The 22,293-nt window shown below is 41.8% G+C and overlaps 1 protein-coding gene across 6 annotated transcripts in view; it reads left to right on the top strand.

Annotated features, from left to right (window-relative positions):
- ZMIZ2 (zinc finger MIZ-type containing 2) overlaps positions 1–22,293 on the top strand; it is a 698,887-nt gene that overhangs the window by 611,316 nt on the left and 65,278 nt on the right. For all 6 annotated transcript variants that reach the window (XM_044084229.1, XM_044084228.1, XM_044084227.1 and 3 more), the window contains 2 exons: positions 16,048–16,116; positions 17,410–17,654. In XM_044084229.1, coding sequence (XP_043940164.1) covers positions 16,048–16,116; positions 17,410–17,654 — 314 coding nt within the window. The remainder of the gene's footprint in view (positions 1–16,047; positions 16,117–17,409; positions 17,655–22,293) is intronic.

Here is a 22,293-nt window from a genome sequence, read left to right as displayed (position 1 = left end):
CCTTCTTCCTTTAACCACAATGCTCCTGCAGCTTTCTGTCCATCACCATTTGTTTTTCATTATAGAAGCTTGAGATAAGGCAAAATGGCTCCAGCTGCATTTCTACACTTTTGTGAGTGGTTTGTGATGTTTTGCGCATACCTCTCAAGTGTACCACGTTATGGGGGACGTACCTCATTTGGGGTCTTAAAAGGGTCATGCTCCTCGAAATTCCACAAAGTTCCACATTGAAAGGGTCTGTTACACATTCAGTGTTAGGAATGTTTTAGGTGAACTCCATGGTAAATTGACATTAATCATATTAATTTATTAAAGGATCTTCATTATATGTGCAAACAGCGTATTTTAACCATCCTATGACCTTCCTAGTTGAAGTTGTTAGTAAGTCATTAGTATGTGTTCCACATTTTGCCCATTTGTTCCACATTATGGAGACGAGTGTTCCTCATTTTGGTGATGGAAGGTTGAGAGCTATGGTTTTGCGTTATACAACTATAAGTGTTCCCTTCCTTGTTTTCTGCTGAATAGGAATTAGATATTGCTTTTTTGTCTTTCCTAGTGATGTCTTAATTTTTTTGGTACATGACTAGGCTCTTCCTTAGTTACATCTACAGCGCAACAAAGTACACCTGTGGGAGGAGAGTCCTGTAGCCAACAGTGCCGCTCTAACAGCTTGAGGTTGTTGTCTTTCGGCTTTTCCCGGTTAGGGGTCGCCACAGTGGAACACTGGTCCACTAATGATTGGCAGTAGATTTTCACGAACGCCGAGGTGCCAGCTCGATGTTCAACCTTCAACGAAGGCATGCTCATTTATGCATGTCTTTCGAACTCCCACCCAACCGCGGGGAGGACATGCAGATGATCCGTATGTTTAATAAATGACACTTGGTAGTGTCATTAACTGAGACCACTTACTTATCATGTGAAACAGCACTGCACTTTTCTATTGATAAATGTTATGTTGTTGTTTGCACACCCAATATGTATGCTGACCAACAGTTATTGACAAAGTTGTATGCCATGTATTATCACACCGGCATGTCTGAAAATTAAATGGTAAAGGGGAGGGGGCAAGACCTACCCCCCCCTCCCCAGGATAACTCCTGCAGGATGTGAGAACTGGCTACCTACTTTAACGCACTGTATCCTGCACTGCAACCACTTTTCAGTCTAATGAGTTATACTTCCAATGACTTTCATTTTGTTTATGGTCAGTGCTCAGGGGACAGTACCAAAGGCTCTGGCAAAATCCAGGTGTATGCAGCACATATGGCAATTCCTTCATCATGCATCTCACCTGTACCTGAGGAACATTCCTTACTTTGAATAATTAAAAATTACGTTACCCTTTCTTCTGAATTCAAAGGGTCTGCCATGTTAAGAATTTTTTAAATGAATATATCAATGATAAATAATTCTGAATCATAAATTCATCTAAAGAACTTTATGCAGGTATGAAGAAACCATTAATGCTCATTGTGTTTCACTGTTGCAGTAATAATAATATGGTTATTCTTCTGTGGTAGCCCTTGGCCGATACGACTACCGGAGATTTAAAGCCCTCCTCCTGGGCTGGCGCATGCCCTGTACCTCATGTCAGGATGTCTGGGTATAAGGGTCATTGACCAGCTCCATCTTGTAGCTCTTTCTTGCTATTGGAGCCTGCAACATCCACCTATGTATTCTGCATCCATTAGTCCAAACCAGATCTCGTTGAAAAACTAAGTGCCTCATTAGAGAACCTTTCATTGTATTTTATTGTTTGCTTCTGTTAGAGGAGTACTAGAACCAATACTTTTCTCAGTTCTTGATTGCAGAAAATAGATTATGTTTTGGGACTGTCATACCCTTTAATTGTTTTGTGTAGTCCCAGAGTGCAGTGTACCTAACTGTCCCCATTCTGCTCACTTTAACAAATGTTCTATGTGATGCAAGGCCAAATCCCTTGGTGTAGTATGTGGTTGTGGAGACCCAAAGGAAATAGGTTTAAAAGCTGTGATAGCTTTAAACAAGCCCTGGGAGAAGTCTGTTCACTCCTTTTCCCCAGCTACTGAGAGAGATGCTACATGCCCAGTCTTTCAGCCAGAGCGGAGGTCAAGCTTTTCCTGAGGGGAGTCCTTAATCTTAACCAACCAAGGAAACTCAACTGCCTCCTTGGAATCTCAGATGTTCTTCATGTTTCACTGTTGCATCACATTTGAGTTATATGCCTGCAGGTAGCCCTCAGCTTTCCTGAATACCAGAGTCTTCGGATTTGTGCGTCGGATGCTGTCGCTTCTTCCATGACGTCAGGTCATCGGGGGTATAAAACATGCAGCCGATGCCATTACATCAGTCTTTTTTACCGTGCGGTGCCAGAAGCAGAAGCAGTTCACAAGTGCCGGTCGGCTGATTCCTGAAATTTTCATTTTTGAATTTCAGACCTGAAGTCTTCAAAAAGATAAGTACCCCGTTGGGGATCCTTTTTTCTTGCTCTAACCGATGTCAGAAAAAATTAACAATTGTCTTGCCTGTGGAAAGCAAATACCTCATAGAGATTTTCATTTTTACTGCATCACTTGTTTAGGCCCAGACCACGACGTCCCTCACTGTCGGTTTTGTGCCTTGTTCAACACCTGAACTATTCATCATTGGGCTATTTTTGTAGCTAAATACTTTTGTTCTCTATCTCCATACTCCGAAATGCCTTCGTTAAGCCATCCGACTACCAGTCTTCCAAAAAAACGTAAGGATAAAGACAGAGATAGACCGCATAGGTCCAAAACTGCCGACGATGCTTCCAATAAGCTAGTCGCCAGTCCGCCGGTACTCAGTGAGGCGCTTTTGCAGGCCCTTATACCCGCTACTACAGATTTGCAGGCCTCTACTGAGAGCCATTCGGAGTCTGGTATGCCGTGAGATGCTTCTTCAACTATGGAATCTGTAGATGTTTCTACCTTGTATGGGTCTGGAGCCACTGTGCAGGCACTGGCTTCTGAGGGTGTATTCAGGCCTACCAATTTTCATATTAAACCGATGACTTTATTTCAAGCTAAAAATACCGAATTCCTCAAGCCTAAAGCTCACACTAAGCCTAGAAATCTGATGACCAAAGCACATTCTCAGGCCCATATGCCTCAAAAACAAATGATTAGAATGGCTGAAGACCTTTTACCTTAATTAGGGGAAGTCAGCCTTCTCCCTCTAAGAGACCTAGAACTGATTTTCTTTCTGATTCTTCTGATCAGGAATCTGATATCTCTGTTTCTTCTGACTAAAATAATTTACCCTTATCTACTTATGAGAATTCTGATACAGAGGATTCCATTCCCCTCCAGAAGATTTTTCTCTTGGTGAAACCTTGCATACCCTCAGGGAGCATTTCCACAGGGAAAGCCAGGACTATTCTCAATCCAAAAACAGACTTAGGGAATTTTAAACCTGCCTCAATGCAGGCCTCTAGCTATCTCTCCTGTTCTGGAGATTGTAGATTATGTTTTCTTGGAATCCAGCCTTACCCCAGACACTTTGCCTCCAGCTCCCAGGAAATCTGACAGGTACTACAGAGTACCTGACTCTCACAAATTCCTTTTCAAGAATCCTATTGCAGATCTAGAGACCATTTCCCAAGGACTAAAAGGCATTAAGGCTACTACTGCCAAAAATCCTACCCCTTCTGATAGGGATTCTAGAGCTTTAGACAGATGGTGTAAGAAGGTATATAATTCTGCCACTTTGGCCATTAGGGCTTTAAATTGCCAGTTTCATATGTTAAAGTATCAGCAGCATATTATGGGATTAATTAAACATAAAATGATGTTGATTCCTGACTGTGCTGAGCACAAAGATTTACAAGAGTTAATGCATTCTGCTGACCAAATAGGTAAACATACTTTGCAATGTGATTTTGATGCTTTAGAAGCATCTTGCAGGGCTGCTGTCACTGGGTCTGTACTTAGAAGGCATGCTTGGCTTAAGGAACAAAACTTGCCAGATCATGCTAAATTACTGGATGTGCCCTTACACCAAGAGTGCCTTTTTGGCAACAAAGCAGAAGAAGTCATCAAAAGGATGGAGGAAAAAGCTAAATCTATGCAAACTGTTAATGATTTCTTACAAGTACAGCCACCTAGATTCAGTAGGCATTGGCCTTCAAAGAACTGGTCCTTTCCAGTCCCTTTCAGGTCTTCTCAGTCCAAACCCAGGAGCAGCAGACCACCAAGACTTCAGTCTCAGGCTATGCACAGATCGAAGCAGTGAGGGGCCCCCACTTCCAAAGCAGGGAGTAGTAAGCCTCCCCCTATGGAAAAATGGCACAATGGCTTATCCTTACCCCTACCAAGCCTTGCTCAACTACTTGCTCCTTTAGGAGGAAAGCTCGCCCTGCATATAAAAAACTGGGAACTCATTACCCAAGACAAATGAGTTTTAAATATAATTTTCCTAGGGTACAGATTCCACTTCCACTCACTCCCAACCCCAAGTGGATGGCCAGACCTTCCTCCAAACCAATGGGCGGAGGCCCAAAAACAAGTGCTATCTCTCTCTCCTCAGTATCAGGGCTATTCAACCTGTTCCAGCAGAACAAAGGGGACAAGGTTTTTATTTAAGACTGTTCCTGGTTCCTAGAAAAGAAAACTCCTGGCATCCTGTCGTGGACCTTTCTATTCTCAACACCTTTCTGGTGGTTCCAAAATTCAAAATGCTAACTCTTCAGCAGCTTCTTCTTATGCTAGCCAAGGATTCCTGGTTGGCAACTCTAGACTTAAAAGAAGCTTACCTGCACATCCCAATAAGGGAATCCTGCAAATTCCTACTCTTCAAGGCAGGCTCCATGCATTATCAGTTCTCTTCACTTCTGCCCTTTGGCTTATCTACTGCGCCCATGGTATTTACAAAATGCCTAGCTCCGGCCATTGCATTTTGTAGGCAGAGAAATATTCAGATTTACCCATATTTGGATGATTGCCTGATTCAAGCAGAGAGTCAGGACTTGCTATTACAGCACCTGGCATTTGTAAAGAGACTTCTAACTTCACTGGGGTACACCATCAACGAGAAGAAATCACACCTGTTACCCTGCCAACAGATTGTATTCCTGGGAGCAAGATTGAACACACCTTCCCAGATGGCATTCCTCACTCCAGAGAAACAAGTTCATTTGACAACCTACTTCAGACTACTGGCCACAAAAACTCAGCTGTCTGCAAGGAAAGTCCTGCAAGCCCTGGGGTTCATGGCCTCTTGGATTCTATTAATTCCATATGCAAGACTGCATATGAGGAAACGTCAATGGTACCTAAAAAGCCTATGATGTCAACATTCTCAGGACTTGGAAACAATGATTCCTATTATCCCTTGTCTAAGGGCAGATTTCCTTTGGTGGGCAGAGGCCTGCTACCACAACAAGGGACTCCCTTTCACTCTACCCCCTGCCTCCCAAATCCTAACAACAGACACATCAGACTATGCATGGGGGGCTCATATGGCAGGGCAGTGCATTCAGGGCAAATGGAACCCAAAACCAATGCACCTGCATATCAATCAAAAAGAAATGTTAGCTTATTCTTCCAGGACAACTATTGGTAAAGACGGACAACACCACAGTCATGTGGTGCATAAACAAGCAGGTGGGAACCCATTCCTACCCTCTCTGCAGACTAGCCATGGCTCTGTGGAACACAGCCTTAAGCTACATAATGAACCTGCAAGCTCATTTCCTGCCAGGCAAACTAAATTCGCTGGCAGATGACTTAAACAGAAATCTCATGGACCCACACAAATGGAAACTGGAACCCAAAATATTCAAGCTCTTGAGGAACAAATGGGGAACTCCAGGGGTAGACCTGTTTGCCTCCCCTGAGAACTACCAATTGAACAAATTCTGCACCAGAACTCCCCACAGTCAAGCTTGGAAAGTGGATGCCCTGTCCTTTACCTGGGAAAGCCTCTCAGTTTATGCCTTTTCCCCATCTGCCTCTCCTCTCGAAGGTTCTACTAAAGATCAAACAGGAGAAGCCAAGGACAATACTGATTGCACCAGACTAGCCACGCCAGCACTGGTATCCCCTTTTGCACAGTCTGACAGTGCTACAACCTTGGCATCTGCCTCAGACCCCTTTCCTGCTTTCCCAGCAGGCGGGCCAGATTCTGCACCCTCAGCTTTAAACCCTGAACCTTGCAGCCTGGCTAATTCCCTAACCTCATCTCCAGCAACCCTCAGTAAGCAGGTGCTGGATGTCATTCTTGAGGCAAGGAGGCCTAGTACTAGAAAATCCTATTCAGAAAAGTGGAAAAGATACTGTTCCTGGAGCCAGCCTCAGGGGATGGGCACAAAGGTGCCCAGCTTACCTCATATTCTAGATTATTTAACAGAAATGCTCCACAAGGGCCTATCTTTCTCTTCAGTTAAGATTCATGCCTCTGCCATATCAGCACATTATAATACTGACCCACCCCTCTTCTTTCATCCCCTGCTAAAACAATTCCTTTGAGGGGCCAAAAATTTAAGACCGCTCAGAAGGGCTCCCACTTCAGCCTGGGACCTTAACTTTGTACTGGAAAAACTCACTCTTCTCCCCTTTGAACCAGCTGCTACAGCAGAGTTGAAATTCCTTTCTTGGAAAACAGCTTTACTTCTAGCCATCACTTCAGCAAGAAGAGTGTCTGAATTACAGGCCCTCATGGCAGTGGAACCCTTCATCATCTTCCATGCGGACAGTGTTTCCCTCAGAACTAATCCATCCTTCATGCCCAAGGTGTGGCTCTAAACCAGTCCATTCATTTGCCTACTTTTTTCCCTAATCCTGAGAATAAAGGGGAAAGGATACTGCATTCTCTGAATGTACACAGGCAGCTTAGATTCTATTTGGACAGGACTAAGCCTCTCAGAAAATCTGACCAGCTGCTAGTGAGCTTTGCTGCAGGGGCAGAAGGGAAGGCCATTTCAAAGCAAACCATTTCCAAATGGATAGCACATTGCATTCATTTCTGCTACAAACACCATGGAAATTCTACCCTACAGGGGATAAGAACACATTCCACCAGGGCTACAGCTACCTCTACTGCATTTCTCAGAGGAGTCCCTACCAGGGACATCCTGGAAGCTGCAACCTGGAGCTCTGTACATACTTTCACCAAGCATTACCACCTGCCTATCTTTTCTAAATCCAGAGCTGGATTTGCCACAGCAGTTTTACAGGGCCTTATTGCTAGCCCTAATGCTCTTTAACTACCTCCACCCTTCCTTAGCTTTGGGAATCAACTTAAATATGATGACTGCAACAGTGAAACATGAAGAACATAGTACAGTTGTGTACACTTACCATAAATGTAGATGTTCTAGTGTCTTCACTGTTGCAATACTGGTTACCCTCCCTCCAGCCCCCTGACTTCTCTTGGCTCTACCTTTCCTTCTTGTTTGGTGTATGTATATGTATATATATATGTATATATGTATATGTGTATATATATATATATATATATATATATATGTATATATATATATATATATATATATATATATATATATATATATGTATATATGTATATGTGTATATATATATATATATATATATCATGTGTATTTGCTTTTTGAAGGGGGTGTACCATACCATATAATTGCTTCCTATTGTGGGGGCAAGAAAAACTGATGTAATGGCGTTGGCTGCATGTTTTATACCCCTGATGAACTGACGTCATGGAAGAAGCAACAGCATCCAATACAGAAATCCAAAGACTCTGGTATTCAGGCTGGCTGAGGGCTACCTGCAGGCAGATGACCCAAATGTGATGACTGCAACAGTGAATACACTCGAACATCTACATTTATGGCAAGTGTACACAACTGTACGTTTTGTGCTGGAAAGCTTACATTACCTTACTATGAACTAGCATCTTCTGCCAGTTTAAAATTCTGCACTTGGAAACTGTTTTACTCTTGGCTGTCACCTCTGCTATGAGAGATTCTGACTTGAAAGCTCTCATGGCCATTCTACCTTTTCTTATTTTCCACAAAGATGTGGTTACTCTCAGGGCTAATTCAACCTTCATGCCTAAGGTAGTAAACAAGATATTCCTCAGTCAGGCTATTCATCTACCCTTTCTGCCTTTCTTTGTTTCTTTCTTTCTCAACCCTCAAAATAAAGGAGGAAGAATCCTGCATTCTCTGGACATTCACAGACAACTCTGATTTTATCTGAACAAAACTTAATCTTTCAGAAAGACTGACCAGCCTGTTTGTATAATTTATGAGCCCTTAGCTAGGCTAGCTGGGCTCCAAACAAGCCATTGCAACTTGGATCTCGAAGGCCATCTCCTACTGCTATTCACAGTATGCTAATGAGTCCTTGCCTTCCTGCCCAAGCACTCGTTCCACTTGGACAGTGGCTTTCTCTGGACCTTTCACAAGGGAGTGGACTTCAGGTCTATCTTGGATGCTGCTACTTGGTCTTCTGTATACACCTTCATCCAACACTGCAAAATTGATGCTTTCTCCAGGTCCAGGGCTACTTTTTCAAGGTCTGTCCTGTCTGGACTGCTGTCTACATGTTTGTATCACAGACCGTCTCCAAGCTAGCAGCCTGAGTACATGCTTGTACACACATCTGTATACCTCTGCGCTTACAAGCTGAAGTCATACATTGGATGTATGACCTTGGGAAGATAAAGCTTTGCTACCCTGGTTGGACGTTAGCGGTGACAACCCATATGTTAAGAATACTGCAACAGTGATCAGTAGGACCTCTACTTTTATGGTAAGTTCTTACACAGCTGTACTGTGTAGAGGTATCAAGATCAGATGCTCAGTCCCACTTGAGAATCTGTGTGGGAAAACATCTGGAGAGAGAGGCTTTTTCATTGTGATACACATCAAGTAAATCAGATTGTACTTTATATCTCCAGCATATTATCAGAAACCTAGTGAACATGTATTTCAGTTTGTGTAGGGTAGAGGTCAGGATGTGTGTGCAGTGCTTTATCATGTAGACTTGAGAAGGCAGTAGACTTGCTTATTGGCCATCTAACATTACAGTGAATTTCTTGACTAAAATGTTGGTAATAATTTGCAAATTTAAGGAACGTGTTATTGATTGCCAAGACATTAGAGTCTTAATTTTTATCATTAGTTTTTCTAATGTAGTTACAGAAGAGTTTGTTGTCTCCTTTGCCTTCATTGCCAGGTTACCCTTGTAGAAGGCCTAGACCTGTGAAATGGATTTGGTTTACTGTATTTCTGTTGTCTTCATTCTGACTTTGTAGTATATGCTAACATTTGAAGGTAGCAGAGATCCATTTTTTCTATTGCTGAATTTGTTCAACCTAAGGGTTCCTACTTGGATCCCCCCTCAAAGTTGTGTCTTTTTGTAAGTGTCTGCAGCTCTGGTAATTTAGGGTGGAATGTAAAGTACTGAAAATTTCAACGTTAAGCACACACGGGGGTATTGAGGGCCAGTTACCAGTTTTATACTGGTTATAGTGGCAAGGGTTGCTGTTAATCTTTGGAAAATTGCTAATGGAAAAGTTAAGGAATGTTGAGGTGTTTTGGACAATGTTTATATTTATGGAGAAGTGACTGTTATCTCAGATTTAACAAACGATGGAATAACACTGGTACAGAAGAGATGGTACATTGTTGGGTATTCTGATAATAAGAAAAATATTACTGTCAATTAATCAAGGTATATGCTAACTTTTGGTGCTATCGCCCCACCAGTAGTGTATTAATCAAAATCTTCCTTGATTATACTATTATTCATCATCTTTAACCTTATTAAGGAATTCATCATATTTTGAGGGATCAGAGATGACATATATACAGTAACAACCTTTTACCTATGAAGTCCAGTTCATTTATTTGTATTGTATACCCTGTTGACCAGGTTAGTGGTACAAAGCTAGTGGCCTCTTTTCAGTGCTGACCCAATGTGGTATTTATTCTGGCCAGAGTAAATATGGTTGTGGTACTGGGAACGTCCCCCTACTGTTTTTGATAAACTCTGTAGGAGCTTTTACATCCAGCTGAGCTGCCACCAGCTTAGGCAGATGGGATCTCAGTTTAATGCCTCATCTGAAGGAAGTTTTATGTTACTGAGGGTATTTATTCATGTTTATCACAGGAATCACCACTGCAGTGACATTCTTTACCATATGGGATTTGTTGGAAAGCCAGATATCTGGCTTCCAGATGACTGCCATAGCTTTATTCAGATGTAATGGTATGTGGTTGTGTTAGGGATACTGTCATGTGCACAGACCCACATACAGTCTTACAGTTTACATGGATATAATTATTCATCATTTCCTGTTTCAGAGATGAACATTAGTATGTTAAATTAAGTAATTCTGGTAGGCTATTAGAGGTACTGGTTGTGTTGCTCTAGAGAGTTTTACTTGTAGTCTGTTTAGAGCTGCTCCCCACTCTCTGAGCTCATAAATCACTCTAGTATGTATTTCCTGCACTGCAGTTCAACATCTGACCAGTGCTGTTCTGTGTCTTTGTCATAAACTGTCAGCCAATGCTGAATGTTTCACCATTGGGCACTACAGTCATAAACATTACAAGTAATGTTACTGGGTAAAATATGCTGCTTTATGCTTGTTTATGTATGGACATATTCAGGGGAAGATGGGGGACCACCATAGGGGTTACAGATAAAAAGAAGTGGTTCAGTAATGTACAAGACCGAAGTCTTCATAAATGTAGGTTGTAATTTGTATATTTCCATACCCCACCTCCAGAAGGTGGCAGAACATTTTTAATTCCCATCTGTTGATGAGAAATCCGAGTGGCATGTGGTCAACCAGGGGTTTGGTGCAGGTTGTGCTTCAATCAGTCTTACTAGTATAATATTTACTTATTCATTCATTCATTTATTTGACAATTCTGTAATTGAACTGGTCTGTGCACCCTTCTCAGCCGTGACCTATGCAAGAAGAAAGTTAGAACCCTGAATTCCATTTATATATTGCACATTAAAATAGGAAATGTGCCAAGAGCAGAATTGTCAAAATCATTAAAATAACCTGTATAAATGTCATTTACAGCTACACTACTGCTGCAGAAGTGAGATGGTAGAAGAAGCAGCCATCTGTAATAAAACAGTGTTACTGGAGATATTGTTAAGCTAATGTATATGCACCAGATGTCAAGGTCATCTTCCAGTTACTGATCTATATGAAAGAACAGTATAGAATGCACTACTGTGAATCAGAAGATATATGAGAGGGTGCAGAAGTGAGGTGGTTTTGCAGTTCTGATTTAAAGGTGTAGAACTTTGGAGAGTTAGGGAACAGCGTGTGTGATGGGGTCTTTTTTATCATTTTACTCAGCACCAACTAACTGTCTGGACATGGCCCATTTGGTTCATTTATTCTCCACAGGGGAAGAACTAGTCATTGGAGGCTATCATCCAGGCAGCAGTCAGGGTTTTCTAACTGTGACTTAACCCCACTCCTGTTCCCACACAACAGTAGAAAAGTTCAACTTGCAATGCTGGCCTTGTGCATATGCACCCTACTGCTCCTACCTGACTGCAGGCATAGTGTGTGCTACCTCATGTTCATGCCCATGTTACAGCCCAGTTGTTGCTGCCATACCTGCAGTAAACCCAGCTCCACTGTGTGTCAGTACAGCAGTGAACCTGTCTGTCTCCTTTCGCAAAGATGTTCTTTCATCCTCCGTCATCAGTTTAGTTTATGAGAAACTGATTTATTTGAGTATATTTGAAACTGATGAATTCCTTCCACTTGATAGGCACGAAGTTAACAGCACAGATAATCTGCACACACATAACGTTAAACTAAGCATTGTTATGTCATGTGTGCACAAGTCCCAGTTAATATACATGTTAGGCTTTGATTATATTTTGCCAACATTATAGTGGGAGAAATGGGGCAGATGTGACATGGAAACAAGCAGCTTTAGAAGGAGGAGTAAAACAGGGCAGACAGGACATCATCATCATCATCTTCTTCTTTCAGCTGTTCCCGTTAGGGGTCACCACAGAGGATCATCTGTTTCCATTTCTTCCTGTCCTCTGCATCTTGGTCTGTCATACCACCTGCGTGTCCTCTCTCACCACATCCATAAACCTTATCTTAGGCCTTCCTCATTTCCTGTTACCTGGTTCATCCTTAGCATCTTTTTCCCAATATACTCAGCATCCCTCCTCAGCACATGTCCAAACCAATGTAATCTTGCCTCTCTGGCTTTGTCTTCATACCTTCCAACCTGGGCTTGACCCTCTAATATACTTATTCCTAATCCTGTCCACCCTCGTCACACCCAGTGCAAATCTTAACATCTTTAACTCTGCCACATCCAGCTCTAACTCCTGCCTTTTTGTCAGTGCCACTGTCTCCAACCCATATAACATAGCTGGTCTCACTGCCCTCTTGTAGACATTCCCTTTCACTCTTACTGGTACTAGTACTCACTCCATCCTGCCTGTACTCTCTTTTTCTCCCACCCACTCCATCCTGACTGTACTCTCTTCTTCACCTCTCTTCCACTCAACATTACTCTGAACTGTTGATCCCAAGTACTTAAACTCATCCACCTTTGCCACCTCTACTCCCTGCATCCTCACCATTCCTCTATCCTCCCTCTCATTCACACACATATATTCTTAGGCCTGCTGACCTTCATTCCTCTTCTCTCTAGAGCATATCTCCACCTCTCCAGGGTCTCTTCCACCTGTTCTCTACTCTCACTACAGATCACAATGTCATCTGCAAACATCATAGTCCACGGGGACTCCTGTCTGATCTCGTCTGTCAACCTGTCCATCATCGTTGCAAATAAGAAAGGACTCAGAGCTGATCCTTGACATAATCCCACCTCCACCTTAAATGCATCCGTCACTCCCACCGCAGACCTCACCACTTTCACACTACCCTGATACATATCCTGTAACACTCTTACATACTTCTCTGACACTCCCAACTTCCTCATACAGTACCACAACTCCTCTCTAGGCACCCTGTTGTATGCTTTCTCTAAGTCTACAAAAACACAATGCAACTCCTTCTGACCTTCTCTGTACTTCTCCATCAACACTCTCAGAGCAAACATCACATCTATAATGCTCTTTAATGGCATGAAACCATACTGCTGATCACTAAGCATCATGTCCCTTCTTAACCTAGCTTCCACTACTCTTTCCCATAACTTCATGCTGTGACTAGTCTGTTTAATCCCTCTGTAGTTACTACAGCTCTGCACATCACCCTTATTCTTAAAAATCGGTACCAAAACACTTTTTCTCCATTCCTCAGGCATCCTCTCACTTTCCAAAATTTCATTAAACAATCTGGTTAGAAACTCCACTGCCATTTCACCTAAACACCTCCATGTTTCCACAGGTATGTCATCTGGACCAACAGCCTTTCCATTCTTCATCCTCTTCATAGCTATCCTTACTTCCTCCTTGCTAATCCACTGCACTTCATGATTTACTATCCCTACATCATCCAACCTTCTCTCCCTCTCATTCTCTTCATTCATCAACTCCTGAAAGTACTCTTTCTATCTCCTCAACACGCTCTCCTCGCTTGTGAGTATGTTTCCCTCATTATCCTTTATCACATTTACCTGCTGCACATCTTTCCTAGCTCAGTCCCTCTGTCTAGCCAATCGGTACAGGTCCTTTTCTCCCACCTTAGTGTCCAACCTTTCATACAACTCTTCATATGCCTTATCCTTAGCCTTCGCCACCTCTCTCTTTGCCATGCACCTCATCTCCTTATACTCTTGTCTACTTTCTTCATCTCTCTGACAATCCCACTTCTTCTTCGCCAACCTCTTTCTCTGTATACTCTCCTGCACTTCCTCATTCCACACCATGTTTCCTTGTCATCCTGCCTCTGTCCAGATGTCGTACCAAGCACCTTTCTAGCCATCTCCCTTACTAGCTCTGCTGTAGTTACCCAGCTATTTGGTAACTCTTCACTGCCACCCAGTGCCTGTCTCAACTCTTCCCTGAACTCCACCTCACAATCACCCTTTTTCAATTTCCACCATTTGATCCTTGGTGCTGCCCTCACACTCCTCCTCCTCTTCTTGATCACCAACATCATCTTACAAACCACCATCCTATGATGCCTAATTACACTTTCCCCTGCCACCACTTTACACTCTCCAATTTTCTTCAAACTGGCCCTCCTACATAAGATATAGTCCACCTGTGTGCATCTTCCTCCACTCTTATATATCATCCTATCCTCTTGTTAAAATATGTATGCACCACAGCCATGTCCATCCTTTTCGTAAAATCCACTACCATCTGACTGTCTGCATTCCTTTGCTCAACACCATACCTACCCATCACTTCCTCATCCCCTCTGTTCCCTTCACCAACATGCCCATTTGCTCCAATCACCACTTTCTCACCCTTGGGTACAGTCATCACCACTTCATCCAGCTCACTCCAAAATTTTTCTTTTTCGTCCATCGCACACGCAACTTGTGGAGCATATGCACTAACAACATTCATCATTACATCATCAATTTCCAGCTTCATAAACATCACTTTATCAGACACTCTTTTCACCTCCAAAACACTCTTAGCATACTGTTCCTTCAGGATAACTCCAACGCCATTTCTCCTCCCATCCACATCATGATAAAACAATTTGAACCCACCTCTGATACACCTAGCCTTACTCCCCTGCCATCTGGTCTCTTGCACACACAATATGCCAACCTGTCAATCATATCAGCTAGCTCTCTCCTTATACCAGTCATACTGCCAACATTCAAAATTCCGACCCTCACTACCACAGTCCTAGCCTTTCTCCTTTCTTCCTGCCTTCGGCCATGCCTACCCCCTCCTCTCCTCCTTCGGCCAACAGTAGCCCAATTTCCACCAGCACCCTGTTGGCTAGCAGTACAGACAAGGAAGATGAATTAATGTCAATTCATTTTAGTCATAAGACAGGGAGCATTAAAAAAGATTAATCTGTCTGAGGTTGCAGCATGAGTGGTGGTTGAAAGATGGTTGAGTGGGGTAATTAGAAGCATACAGGTAGACAACCTGTCATGAAGATTGAAAAAGAAGGTACATTGAGGGGATTTTTTTTACTGAGGGACAGACGGCATACCTGTGACATGTTTGCTTGCAGTAAAGTAAAGTTACAGACACAGTTGTGGACCTTTTCCCATGTTTACAGCATAATCTTAGTATAAATTAAAAGAACACAAAAAGAGAGAATGCAGAACAAGACCTTTACATATTTCATGGCCTACAGCATGGCACAGGCACAGTCACAGAGGTGGTACTGTTCATGAGTGCCAACATTTGGTATGACCTTCTTAATATCATTGATAACTTGGGAAAGTCGTCAACACTCTGCAGCCTCCTCTGAATTTGTGAAAACAGAAATGATACAATGTTTTGTAACAGGTCTTGTTTTGTTTGGAGGCTTCCATTTTCTTCAATTTTTGGGGCCAAAAAGGTCCTAACTAAAGACATGCTAGTACTGGTCCATCCAACTGGTCTGTTACAGTTGTCTACTGTAATGTTCGATTCTGTTAAATTCTGCCTCGCTAACATAGAAAAAGAAGTGCAGCAGCACCTGATCCTCTAACGTTTCCATCAGACTTCACATCATTCTGTGCTTTGCCTGAGGTCCCAATGGAAAACCCACTTTCTGAGTTTGATCGCTGACCTGTAAGCCCCAAATGGTCATGATACCAGTAGTATCTGTGCAGTAACTGTATTTTGTGCTGCTTATAATTTGTATTTGTTTTGTATGTACTTAAAACAGTATTTGGAGCTCACACAAATGGATGGCTAAATGGAAACATTAACTTATTTGTACTCGGGTCTTTATGGGCATTTGCATGTATGTTATTATGTAGAAGTTACATTGATATTTACCACTTTAGAAATCTCACTGCCGTTATAATGACATGAATTTGTAGTATAGAAACAAGTTTAATTTTAAAGTCATGACCTTTTTCTAGTTACTTAAGCAAGATCTTGATCTCTGTATTTTTTCATTAGTAATGTCAGAGCCTAAATGGAAACCAAAAAAGATGCGAATCTAATACTTTTTTTTTTGCAGTAAAACAGCTTTGCTAGAGGGGTTAGAAGTGGATCAGTATATGCTGGGAATCCTGATCTACATCCACAAGTAAGTGCTCAGATTTTACTTTTTTTATGTTTTGTTTTTTTTTTTGTCATTTTTCCAAACTGAGACATTCTATCCCTTACAGTCAGCAGTTCTTTATATGGCTCCCACCTTAGGGGTGTCCCCAGTTTTCCACCAAGTCCATTCACTGTGCAAAATGAGGGTGATAGGATGAGTAAAAATGCTAAATCTCCAAAGAACAAGGTGTAGGTTTCATAAAAGTCAATGCATCATGGAAGTGTTAGACATAGTAGAAAGGAGTACTAAGCCCTTGGTGATTCAGAAAGAGTACTACAGAATGGGGTAAGACCTTTACATGGTCTTACCCCATTGTGTGACTGACTACATTACGCCATTCACTGCACCCCCATGCACTTGAACCCCACCCCCCGAACTTATGCAATTCAAAAACAGTACACCAACTGCAATGGACTGGTCCTAATTATATAAATTACAATAGCAAAACTGCGTCCCTGCAGTTGGCATAGTGCATCTGACCACACTGACATTTCTACCCTGCTGATGTGTTGCTCAGCTTTTAGAGATGAGAAGAAAATTAACACAAAAAATAGCAAAAAAAAAAAAAAAAAAACTGAAGAAAAGTAAAATGTTAAATGCTGTTTTTGTTAGTAGGCAGTATCCTAGTTAGGCGCAAGGACAGATTTAAGGCTAGCATGCATCTGGGCTAAGTACAAGCACATATCGTACTGTATAATGTTGATCATTCACATTTGTTAATGTAGAATTGCACTTGAGCTCTTGGAGAGTACACAGAACTACAGTCTAGTTTAATAGCTATCCTAGCTGTTAACATCCTAATAATAGCATATCATAATTATCCCTAATATCAGCTAACCTCCATGGAGCACAGAGGGAGCTGGAGCACTAATTAAAGGAGCTCATGGTTCAATAAGCATTCTTAAAATGTAAGCGATGTATGTTTTTAATTTTGCATCTTACATTTTAGTGTTTCCGTATTTTAAATTACTTTCTCTCTGACCTGCTAATGTGATTATTGCAGCTTAACTTCAAAGGTATGAGAACCATATTTTTCTTTGAACTTTGTGGACATTAGTTTTTAAGTGCAGGGGGCAGTGGGGGTAAGTCGTTTTGTTTTGATGTCTATTCCTCCTAAGCAGCTGCTGTAAAAAAGCTGCATCATAAGTAGTATTGTGCCGTTCTCACCAATGTAGTTGTAAACTACAATGTTGCTAGCATGTTTTACAAGCTGCCTTGTTTCTGCTGCATGCTGTTGTGTGGAACATCCTTTTATTTTTTGTTTCTTTGTTTCCCCAGTTCTGAGCATGAAGAGATTACCATAGAACCAACCTGCAGCTGGAAGCCAGTTCCTGTAAAACCTGACATCCACATCAAAGAAGAGCCAGATGGACCAGTATTGAAGAGATGTCGAACCATGAGTCCAATTCACATGGTCATGCCGAACGTCATGGAGATGATAGCTGCACTGGGACCAGCATCGGTTTCTTACTCAGCATTGTCCACACCAGGTGGAGGCAACAGCACTGATTATACAAACCAAAGTAAGTCACTGATTATACAAACCGAAGTAAGTAGCAAATATTTTTTCTTTCACAGATTGAAAGCTGTGTTTGGGGCTGAGCTGCAAGTTTCATGCTTGTCTTAAATGTGAGTTAGTGCATTCTCATGCCTGGGGAAATCTTATGACATTCAAAGGAACAGGACACTGAAGGAAGGGTTCCTGGTATTGTAACATAGTCATTTAGCTGTCTTTATAGCTGTCTTTTCACATGTGTGCATCCAGTCCGCTGTAGAGAGCCTGCATATGTGCTGCCATGCTCTATGTGACATCTGAATTAGCATCGTAGGGTGAATGTAGTAGTACAGTGCCATAGGGTAAGCTTAGTATGCATCTCTTGTTTTCTGAAAACTTGCAGGCCTGTGTCACTGAAGATTTCAGCAGGGACAGAGAAAAAGGAATGATAACAAATGAAGTGCACTCCCATTGTAGGTTCATAAGCGTTTATTAGGCTAATGACCACAATGGCCTTTTTAAGTCTAGCCATACATCCCAAATCCCTGACAAGTTGTGGTACCCTTGATAAGTGTAACCAGGGGCTTGACAGATGAAACATTTACAAGCAGGGGCTTGGAAGATGAGCCATTTACAGGCTGCCTATGTCCATTAGAGAGAGACAGGTGCCAAACCAGGTATGAATTTCCTGTTCCCCATCCAACTGTTCAAATTGCACTTGAATTGGGTTAGGGAGGAACTCTGCTTCGTATGGATGGGGAGCTTGTTCCAGAGACAAGGTAGTCTGTGGGATACATACATCTCTCCAGCAGGTCTTATTTATATTACATGCAAGGTTTAAGTCTTTAGAACAGGTAATTCTGGTGCTATTTTTCTTGTGGATATGCAGGAGGTCCATTAGAATGGGGTTCGACAATGGCCTGTATGCCAGGCATAGAGCTCCTCTCAACAGCCTGTAGGAGACAGAATACAGGGATAGGGCCTTGAGGCGGTCTGCATGGGATATTTTACTTATGCCCTGTATTCTTTTAGTGAGGAATCTGTGTGCACATTCCAGTTTTTGGATATGCCTTGTTAGGTACATACCAAAGGGGGCATTGTACTTAATGATAGGTCTGATGAATGTCGAATATGGTGGAACATTGACTTCCTTGAGCCTAGATGCCATACCTTTGTTTATAAGTTGCGCAACATAGAATGAGTTCCTGACTACTGTAGACACATGATGGTCAAAGACTAGATTACTGTCTATGTGTGTTCCTAAGTCCCTGACTACTGGGAAAAGTCTAAGAAGTGTGTTGTCAATATGATAGTTACCAGGGGTGGATGACTTCCTGTAGGATACCATTATGCATTTCTTGGCATTTAGTTTTAGTCCATGGCTCTGACACCAGTTATTTGTCTGTGTCAGCCTTTCCTGAAGAACATTTGTGTCAGTAGGCAATTCAGTGACAGCTCCTAATCTGCAATCATCTGCAAATTTAGTCACCCAGAGGCCACTGACATTGGCCTTGACTTCTGAGAAGTGAATGCCAAAAAGAACCGGTCTAAGGGTTGATCCCTGAGAGACTCCACTTGTGAGTGGCCTCTTTGTAGAGGTGGACTCCCCAGTTCTAACTTCCTGGGTCCTGTTTGTGAGCCAATTGGCTATCCACCAGGTGAAATACGGGTTTGTACCTAACATCTTGAGGTTGTCAACAATGCCCAAGTGCAGTATTGTGTCAAATGCCTTGGCCAGGTCAAGGTAGGCAGTGTGAACCATTTTGTCCTCATCCATTGCTTTTGTGACTTTCTCAAAGAAGTCCATCAGGTTGAGTAGGCATGACCTGTCCTTGACAAATCCAAACTGGGTTGGGTCCAGTGTCTGGAGGGTTACTGTATCATTATTGATCATTTCTATGGCTTTACATATAAGTCTAGTGAGACTTGTGGGTCTGTAGTTTCCAGGATCTGTAGATGGTCCACCTTTGTGCAGAGGGATGACTGTTACTGTTCTCCATTCATGAGGAATGAAGCCTGTTTGGAGGCTGCAGTTAAAGAGCAATTCCAGAGGGCCTGATAGGTCATTTTTCTTACTATTTAGAAGGCATCTTGGGATATTGTTTGGGCCCATTGATGCAGTGCCCTTGACCTTTGAGAGGGCATTAAGGACCTGTTCTCTAGTGATAGCAGGGGGAATTATTTTTTATGGTGTTTCCTGAGGGAAGGTTGAGGGGAAGAGAGGGGTAAAGTTGGAGCTGAATTTATCAGCCAGTAGGTTTGCTGTATCTTATGGCTCAGTATAGGTGGCTCCATTCACAATGAGCTCTGCACACAATTGTGTATCACCTTTGAGATTTTGGACTTAGCTAAAGAATGCCAGTAAAGTACATGCAAAACTTTCAGTTGTTCTGGAAAAAACTTAAATGGGAAAACTGCTTAAACATTTTCAGAATCCCAGTCTTATGATTTGGCCTAAATGAACTTTCATGTAGTTTACTATGCTAACTCCATAAACTGGAGCCTTTGTTTATTGAAATATCCTTTCTCATTATGTCCTTTAGTGGTATTTTGCCATATTGTCAAACATACAGTTTTGTTTGGTAAAAGAATAAGGCATCCATTATATGCTCAGAAGATAACACTACAGCAATGCTACAGTAATACTTCCAAGTCTTCCAGGACACGCTTGTGTCATTTCCTGTCAAACAAACTAAAGTAAGCACTTGTTATTGCTGGTTTGCACAAGTGGCGGACCATGGCACTACTATGAGAAACCCCTTGTGAGAGTGTGTATGTGAGTGATGTTACATGCTTTCAGTACCACAGTGGTGAGCTGGATTCAGCTGTAGAGGTAGCAGCAGTGCTTAGAAAACAAAACACACTCACAGCCCTTGTGGTGTTTGTTCATTATGTTGCCCACATTTTATGTTTAACCGAACTTCGTGAACTATTATCATTGAAAATGTGCCTTTGCTTTAAGGTAATTTTTTGTAATAAATGTGAAGTCACCTTTTTTCATGCCCAAAATTTGCTGACATAACTTTTGAAAGTTTCTTAGGGTGAAAGTCTTCTTACAACAGCCCTCCTCTTGTTTAAGTGCAGTGGCTGGCTATACCAAGCTTCTTGTCAGTGCACACTTTTTTGCACACTCACGATGGTCCACAGGATTGCACACTTTTCACACACTCACAGCAGGATTGGATACAGTCCTCAGCCAAAGTCGAGTCTCTGCACTGAAAATGAAGTACTAAGCCTTCTCCAGTGCTGTGTACTTACAGTAGGATATGAACTCTCAGCTGCAGTAGAGTATGCTGAGTATTGACAGAATGTGCTGGGGTAGGTACTGTTCCATAAACTTGGCAGCTTTCAAAGCATTTTCACTACAAAATTCAACTTGGCGGTTTGTGATGCTACTTCATGAATACAGCTCGTGCAAAGATTCAGATGTTGTGCGGTATTCTACATTTTGCAAATTGAGGAGAATCTTTTAGTTTGAGATGTAGCAAACTGTCATATTCATGGTGAACATTGAAGGTATAATGGTACTGTTTGATTTGGTACTGAAAATCACCAGAGTAGTGAGAGTGCATTTGTGAAAAAAAACTTAAATGTTAGCGTTTTCAGCATTTTTCAGCTTAGTATTTTCAAAATTTCTATACTTCGTGATCAGCAAGTCAGACTTTCCCAGTTAACAAGCATTAAATAAATAAATATCTCATAAGTGGTTGTTTTGGTTAAGTTGAATTCTTGCCTGGAAGGTGAGTTAACACAAGCCATTAACAGAAAGCTGCACAGTGACTATACTTTTGCACATGGATGTGAATATCCCTGCATGTCTTCTCGAAGTATGTGGGCAAAGTGTAAAGAAATTACTGTGTTATATTGTTTTGATGAAACTGCTTATGCTTTACCTCATGTTTGTACAGACATCCCTCATTTTGTAGTGACAGTGAGGAAATGACCTGACTGTCAAGGTAAAATATTTTTTTCTTACTTTGGGTGGTGTTGAGCGGTAGAGTTTGCTGAGGAAAGATTTAAATAGAGATGATGGAAAAATGATGGATTACATTCCTGCTTTATGGAAGTTTTAGACAGATACGGTCTTACTTCACATACTGGAAACTAATAGGTTGTCACCTACTAGTGTCACCAAGAGGAATGTACATGGTACAATTGCAGATCCAAGAACTCTAGCCTGAAAAATGACTTCATGGATGCCAGGGCATGCCGCTACAGAAGGCCATGATAGCAGAATAATATTCTTAAGGCAGGCCTGCCGATGTCAAAATGCACACTATTGTCAGTTTTATCTTGGGTTTCACCACTGTTTGATGTAACTATCTATGAGGTCACTTAGTCTTGGGATTAAGGAGGAAATTTGTCTACCATCCAAAGTTCATTGATCTCGAAGTTTACCTTCAGTGCATGTCTGACAAAATGGGAGCCTGTGATTTTGATTAACAAGACAGAATTTGAAAAAAAAAAATCCATTCCTGATTCTATTCCTGTATATCCATGCTTTCTGTTTAATAACTTAAGGGGAATGCTTGCCTTTGATCACAAACAAATATGTAATTTCATTTCAGAAAGCCTTTGAAGTATCTGTAACAGTTACAACAATGAATAGTATCTGTAACAGCTACAACAATGAATAGTATCTGTAACAGTTACAACAATGAATAGTA

The sequence above is a fragment of the Protopterus annectens genome, chromosome 9.part0 (genome assembly GCF_019279795.1).
Source record: "Protopterus annectens isolate FY-2018-M chromosome 9.part0, PAN1.0, whole genome shotgun sequence".
In the NCBI taxonomy this organism is placed as follows: Eukaryota; Metazoa; Chordata; order Ceratodontiformes; family Protopteridae; genus Protopterus; species Protopterus annectens.
This window is presented reverse-complemented; position numbering and strand designations above follow the sequence as displayed.